Source organism: Nannobrachium achirus, assembly GCF_963921795.1.
Source record: "Nannobrachium achirus genome assembly, chromosome: 20".
Classification (NCBI taxonomy): Eukaryota; Metazoa; Chordata; class Actinopteri; order Myctophiformes; family Myctophidae; genus Nannobrachium; species Nannobrachium achirus.
Genome location: NC_137827.1, coordinates 45,512,677 through 45,520,620, shown reverse-complemented (window position 1 = coordinate 45,520,620; position 7,944 = coordinate 45,512,677). Strand labels below are relative to the sequence as shown.

The 7,944-nt window shown below is 46.1% G+C and overlaps 1 protein-coding gene across 1 annotated transcript; it reads left to right on the top strand.

Annotated features, from left to right (window-relative positions):
• Positions 1-1,384: 1,384 nt before the first annotated feature.
• LOC308306192 (tudor domain-containing protein 1-like) lies at positions 1,385-5,039 on the top strand (the record flags this gene model as incomplete). The annotated part of the gene is made up of 6 exons (XM_080751094.1): positions 1,385-1,499; positions 2,482-2,649; positions 2,906-3,337; positions 3,494-3,559; positions 4,093-4,136; positions 4,901-5,039. The coding sequence occupies 6 exons, from the start codon at positions 1,385-1,387 to the stop codon at positions 4,979-4,981; spliced, it is 906 nt and encodes a 301-aa protein (XP_080607220.1). The 3' UTR covers positions 4,982-5,039.
• Between the last annotated feature and the right edge of the window lie 2,905 nt (positions 5,040-7,944).

The window sequence follows — 7,944 nt, the reverse complement described above, 5'->3', positions numbered from 1 at the left end:
TCACATGCACACACGGTAGTGTTGATTTTGACAGCAGATTTTGATTTGATTTGGTGTTTTAGTTTTACTCTATTTGATCTATTTGATCTAGCTATTTTCAGAGCACAGCCCACATTTTAGTCTAGTTTTTATTTGTTGACGAAATTGGCCTTATATTTAGTCTTAGTTTTAGTCATCATAGCTTAGCTTAGTCAGTGGAAAAAAGATAGTCGACCAACATTTTTCATCATAGTTTCAGTCGATGAAATCCATTGAGTAACATGCACACACTGCCTTGTCCCTGTCCTGTTTTACCCTAACCTCAGTAAAACTATGCCTAAACCTAACCCTAAGTGGGACTAATGAGATGTCGAAATATCGCGATTACCCCATTTTTTTCCTCCAGGACTGCGACCAGTGGGAGAGGGCTGGTCTGATGACTGCATCCAGGCCCTGCGGCAGGCGGTGTCCAACCGCATGGTGCGCGTGGAGATCCTGGGGAAGCGCGACGGCACCGCCCTGGTGGCCATGATGGACGAGAGCAGCGACCCTCAGGCAGACGTAGCCGAGCTGTTGCTGACCCTCCGCCTCGTCTCTCCTCTTGGCACCGACCAGCAGCTGGATGCTCACAGCCACGCCTACGGTAACTACATGCTCTGCGCGCTCTCTAAACATTCTCTCTAAACTCTGTCTAACCCTTACATCACACAATTCAAAATGCGCCTTCATGTTTTCCGATTCGTTGATTTACATATTGTTCTGCGGGGCGGAGCGGGCGGGTTAGGTTCCGTGCGGGCTGTGGGCGGTGCGGGTTATGAAAAAAAGAATTACCCACGCATCGCTACCACCTAGAGCGTGGGCACTGACGACGCTGAGGAGAGAACGCGGCCCTAGAGCCCACATCGCTACTGACTGTACATGTAACCCTTCCTGGGAGCTTTGTGTTAAATCTCACTTCTGTCTGTAGATGCACAAACCGGTGTTGAAGCACAGCATGCAGCTGCGCCCATTGAAGCACGCTCTGGAACTACGCCCGTAGAAGCACCCACTGGAGCTACACATGCTGAAGCATGCATGGCAGTTACTCCCGTTGGAGCACACGCCACAGCTACAACGGCTGAAGCCCGCACAGCAGCTACACCCGTTGGAGCACACACCACAGCTACGGCCATTGGAGCACACGCTGCAGCTGCACCTGTTGAAGCACGCACTGAAGTTGCACCCGTTGAAGCACACACTGCAGCTACACCTGTTGAAGCACGCATGGCAGCTGCACCTGTTGAAGCACGCATGGCAGCTGCACCCGTTGAAGCACGCGCCGCAGCTGCACCTGTTGAAGCACGCATGGCAGCTGCACCTGTTGAAGCACGCACGGCAGCTGCACCAGTTGTAGCACGCAGTTGGAATGGAGGAACTTCAACAAGTCATGATGGAGCTGGCTGTGTACGGCAGCGCCAACCAGGGCTTGTGTCAGGGTCAAACTCCAGCTGTCGGGGCTGCTTGCTGTGCACGTTTCACTGGTAGGAAACACAACGTCTACACAGGGTTGTTCATGTCATCATTCAGTTGGAAAACTCTTTTTTTCTGGTCCATGGAAACACCAAGCACAATCTAACAGCTCATTTAAATCAGTGGTTCTCAACCTGTGGGTCGGGACTCCCAAATTATTTTGGGGGTCCCCATAATGATTAACTTATTGTGCTACATTGTTTTCTCACTCAACAGTGAACAAACCAGCATAAAGTTTAAGTTTATAGAGGATATCTGCACATTTCTAAAGTGACAATCTAAGGACATTTTTATACCTCTAAAATGACAAATTAAACGTTAGCAAAATTGTCAATTAGTAGAGGCAGAAATTGTAAAAATAGCACATCTACATGCTCACAACGCCTCGTTTTGTGTATTTTGGGGGCTGCGGCCTGAAAAGGTTGAGAACCACTGATCTAAATGACATTTGATGCATGAATACACTGGCTGTGCAGTTCACTGGGCAGCCTGTGCATACAGGCAGTAACAAGTACAATGTAATAGTTTGTTTTTCACTGCAGTCCATTCCCTTGTGATACCAGGTCAGCATCGAGCACTGTTCACTCTCTCTCTCTCTCTCAAGGGGGGAAGAGGTGGGGGAGCCAGAGTTCAGGCCGGTCATCTTCTGTTGTGTGCTAGTACAGTAGTTCTCAAAGTAATTTTTCTTATTTCCAAAGAATCCCATAACTCTTGAGTTAAGGGTCCATTTGGAACCCTCCTTAGGGAACCCCGAAGGTCCCTCGACCCCACCTTTGCACTTAGAATGACACGCCCACAATAGGGATCTATTATTAATAGATCCCTTCATCAAATCCCTCGATCAAATACATCATTATTATTTGACCGTTTCACCCTCAGGCTCTCTCATGGTTTGGTTGAGGTGGTTAAGGCTTAGCTAAGGATGTGTTGAGGGTGTGCTGTAGGCTCTACTGTAGGTGATGAACTTCTCCTTCCGTTATGGTTTGATGTTAGGTGATGACAGCTGGTACAGAGCCGTGGTCCTGGAGACGGCAGACAGTAGCGTCACCGTCCTGTATGCCGACTATGGCAACACAGAGACCCTTCCCTACTCCAGCATCCTGCCCATACCCCCACACCTTCTACAGGTCCCCGTCCAAATCGCCCACTGTGCACTAAGTGGTAAGTGTAAAGGTGAAACTATTGATCATGTAATTGATTCAGTGATGAACATCATAAAACGGTGACAAAATATGGTAATAACCACTTGCAATGCTTTGTGAATTTCCCTATTCGTCATATGACAAAGTATATAGCCAATAAGTGGTCATGTGCTAAATGATGGCAAATTCTGATTAGGTATCTGAATTCAGACAGATGAATTGCTTAACATGTCAAAAAAGTAACATTTGATTTCATATGCAACAAATACATGCAGGTAAGGAGGGATTCCCCTCGGTCTGGCCGGCAGAGGAGGTGGCCATGTTCAAAACGCTGCTCTCTGAAGGAGTCAGCGCCTCCGTGGAGCGCCGGGACGACTCCGTCCACCTGTTGTCTGTCACCCTGCCCCCCCACATGGGTGGGGGACACCTCAACACGCTGATGCTGAACGCACTCCAGCCACGGGCTGAGACTCCTCCTCCTCCTCCTCCTCCCAGAGCTGAAGTCGCCCCCGAACCCCAACTGGCCCACGCCGGGGCGTCCGGGCAGAGCCCTACTCCCTCAGCTACACCCATAGAGCCGGAGCAGCCTGCCGGCAGCACGGACGCAACTGCTGATGCCACAGGATTCCCCGTAGAGCCGGAACTGCTGAGCGGCAGCGCTGATGTCACTGGGTCGATGCCGGAGGAGGCAGAGCTTGCTGTTGCTGGTAAAGAAAGGATTACATATTGTTATGAATCTTCAAATACTATTTACTACTACTTCACTTAGTCCATTATTCACTTAAAGGTCACAGCTAAAAACTGTGTGTAAATATTCAAAATAAAAATAAATATTCAGTGAGGTTTTTGTGATTCTTTTCAAGGAGATGCTGCACAGAAGACGGCGGAGCAAATGACACCCCAGGGCAGCCCTCCTACAGAATGTAAAGGTACGTCTAACTCACTCCTACAGAATGTAAAGGTACGTCTAACTCAATATACTTCACCAGTGGTGAGTGTTGTACAGTGTGGATCTTTAGGAGGCTACTGTAGCTGCCTATACAGTGGTTCTGTTTGTTAGTGTTGTCTATAGGCTATGTATCCAGGGCTAATGTCGCAAACTGCTCTTTTATGTTTAGATGATACCTGCTTTTAAAGCACCTTTAATATTCAAATTCATGCAACGGCTGGATGTATCTACTAACGGCATCATTGTGGCGCTTTCAAGCCCCATTATGATCAGTTCACACTATACATCCAGACTAAGGGTACACTGGCTAAAATGCCTGTGTGTTTTACTGTGGGTATATTTTCTTAATGATTTTTATTGCCTGTTGTGTTTCTTTTTATATTTCTTGTACCTTGTTTTATGGACCCGAGTCCGCTAATAAAGATCGAATTGAATTGTATATGGACTGTAACAATGTTAATGTTATGTTTAAATGTTGAATTGAACACTGTTACTTGATTTGTTGGACCCTAGGTGCTGACAGGCCCGTCTGCTGCTGTGTAGAGCTGAAGACCAAGGTCAGAGCATCCTCATCTCATTATTTTATCCTGCACACTGCTTCTGCTTAAGGCAGGGGTCTTCAACAGGGGGTCCGCGGAGGTACTGCAGGGGGTCCGAAATTATTGCTTAAAAAAAAAAAAAGATTTCAAAAAATGTTTTTTATTTTTTTGCCTTTTTCCACATTTATGTTAAAAAATAAATCATGATTCTATCCATTTTGAATAGCTTGAATACATGATTACTATGCAATTGACAGATTGTTGATATTATTGACATTTGTTCTCAGTTAATAAGTAGTATGTTTAGAAATGGTAGTGGTACGGCCCACCCTGCTCGCTGTAACTTGTACTTGTTTAAAATAAAAAATATGTCGTAGCCCCGACCCCCCCACCCTACGAGGTGGTAGGGGGTCCCTGCTCCATCTCCCCATCAGTTTGGGGGTCCCCGGCCTGAAAACGTTGAAGACCCCTGGCTTAAGGCATATTGCTTTTTTTGTGCTGGCTTTATCAGCCAGAACCCAACGTCCTAATACATTGATGATGTACACCTGAGTATCGTTTAGATCTGTATTTTGTATATCTTGTGGATCATTTAACCAGTTTCAACCTGCACAGTGTGCATGTATTTTCAAAATGTCCAAACATTGCACAAATAGAAGGTATATTATACTATATAAGCATACATTAATAAATGGGATTTGTATTGAATTCTTTGGTAGGAAAGATTTAAAGAACAGTGTTTTCCTGTTTTACTCATCTTTCCGTGTGTGTTCTTCCAACAGATGGCCCACCTGGAACAGCTCATGGAGATGCAACTCTGCCTTCTCACAAGGCTGGAGAAGCAAGTTGCTAAACATTTCTGAATGCCCAGACCTCCAATATGTCGAAATATGAATGTTAATTCATTCACACTAAGAGGGCAAATACTGTAGTTTAGTTACAAGTTACTGTGTCGAATTATTACAAATTAATATTAACGGATTAAGCCTTATTTTATACACTAGAAGCTCGGCCGCCCTTCGGGCGGCCGAGCGTCTAGTCGGCGACCTGGCCAACTCGGGAACAATGTAAATAGGGAATGAATGCCCCGCCCTTTAATGCAAACCCCATTATACCTGTTGTCATAGGATCCGTTTTGACCATCTGTTTGTGTGTGTCCATTTATGCCCATATATGGAGAGATATGTCTGTCTACGTCCATTTTCTGACATATATGGAGATCTCTGTAGGACCTGGTTTGACCATCTGTTTGCCTGTGCCCATTTATGCCCATATATGGAGTTTGCGACCTGGCCAACTCGGGAACGATGTAAATAGGGAATGAATACCCCACCCTTTAATGCAAACCCCATTATATGGAGATCTCTGTATCTGTCTGTTTCCCTTTTATGCCCATATACTCTATCTGTGTCCATATTTTATGCCCATATGCCCATATATGGAGATCTCTGTATCTGCCCATATGCCCATATATGGAGATCTCAGTCTGTGTCCCTTTTATGCCCATATATCTGCGTCCATTTTATGCCCATATGCCCATATATGGAGATCTCTGTATCTGCCCATATGCCCATTCTCTGTATCAGTCTGTGTCCCTTTTATGCCCATATACGGAGATATCTGTCATGGAGATCTCAGTCTGTGTCCCTTTTATGCCCATATATCTGTCTGTGTCCCTTTTATGCCCATATACGGAGATATATCTGTCTGTGTCCCTTTTATGCCCATATACGGAGATATCTGTCGGGTCGAGGCAAGGCCCCTGTATTGCCCATATATGGAGATCTCTATCTGCCCATATGCCCATATATGGAGATCTCAGTCTGTCGGGTCGAGGCTAGGCCCCTGTATCTGCCTGCAGTGATGTCACAATGACTCAGTGCTTGCGCCCGGCACTGCAGTGATGTCACAATGAGTCAGCGCTTGCGCCGATTTCCGCATAAGGAGATTCCGAACGTTTCGCGCCGGTTAGGGAAAACCGCGCGTCGGGTCGGGTCGAGGCCCGGCACTGCACTCCATGCCGCGGCGGAGAACGCGCGTGCCGAATCTGAAGCCGGTGGGACGAACGGTTCTCGAGATACGCGGATTACAAACACACACGCAGAGACTTCTCGCATTTATAGATAGATTATTTTAAGTTTAAAAGCTTGTACTTTTACTTTTTGTACTTTAATCATATTGTGATGCCAACACTTTTGTTCTTTTACTAAAGTAAAGTTTTGAATACAGATCTTTGACTTGTAACCGACTCAGAGTATTTCTACATTGTGGAATTTCAACTTTTACTTTAGACCCCTCTCATTTCTGCAAATATTATATCTTTTAATGTGACACTGAAGAAATTACACTTTGATAGAATGTAAAGTAGTCAGTGACTCGGTGTACAGCTTGCATAACAGTGTAGTTGTATTGTCCCATTAACCCATTTAGTGCTCCTGAAATTAACAGGTTAACATGTCCAGCGCGCCTCCCCCCGGTCCCATTCACTAGCGTTGTCTTATTTTGAAGGCCAGAAGTCCATAGCGTGAACACTTCCGGTCTGACGTCATCGCGTCATTCACAGGAAGCGATCGTGTTTACGTGGTGCCATGCTGGATCGGTTCCGTGCTTTCCAACATGTGCTTTATAAGCGAGCAATCTGCCTCCATCTTCGCTTCTAAAGTGTAGTTTTGAGAAAATGGACATTAAAGATGAGATCCCCCGTCCACCTCAATGTTATGGGATTACTATTTTGTGCCCGTGGAGCCGTGATGATGATGAATCAGCGACGGAGATGGACTCCGGAGCTTCCGCCATTGTACTTGGTAGGATACCCGCCGTTACAGTAATATATTACTTTTCACGAGTATACTCTGGATCGGCACCATGTACTTTTCGAGTACTTTTCACGAGTATTCTCGGGATTGGCACTAAATCGGTTAAAATAACTCCGCGCACAGCCATTAATGTCTAAACCGCTGGCAACAAAAGTGAGTACATCTTAAGTGAAAATTACCAAATGGGGTTCAAATGTCAATATTCTGTGTGGCCACCATTACTTTCTAGCACTGCCTTAACCCTTTTGGGCATGGAGTTCACCAGAGCTTCACAGGTTTCACTGGTCGCTCCTCCATGACGACATCACAGAGCTGGTGGATGTTTGAGACCTTGCGCTCCTCCGCCTTCCATTTGAGGATGCCCTACAGATGCTCAATAGGGTTTAGGTCTGGAGACATGCTTAGCCAGTCCATCCCATGTGTTTGGGGTCGTTATCGTGTTGGAATACTGCCCTGCGGCCCAGTTTCCGAAGGGAGGGGATCATGCTCTGATTCAGTATGTCACAGTACATGTTGCCATTCATGGTTCTCTCAATGAACTGTAGCTTCCCAGTGCCGGCAGCACTCATACAGTCCCAGACCATGACGTGTATCTAAAACCCACCCCGATACAGTTAAGATTCGACCGCGGAAGCTTGAGATTGGCTAAACCGGAGGTAGGGAGAGCTCCATTGTGTTCACTTGGACCACGTGGAGGTGCCGAAAGTCGGGGGTGAAGTTGTATCACATGACAGCTAACCTCGCGCCACCACACTTTCCACCTCGGAGGAAAGCCTGGTACAGTATAGTGGTATACGACTTGAATGGACCTGTGCAAATTGGCATTGCTATGTATGTACTGTATGTGTGATGTCAGACCACAGCCCTTGTCCGAATCTTATATAGACTGTCATGGTAGGAGACAGAAGGAAACACGTATATACAGTACATTAGGTAGATTGACCTAAGTTGACAGTTTTGTGAAACAGTGCAACAGTATTTTGTGTTGTTCGTCAAACCTGGTGTTAACT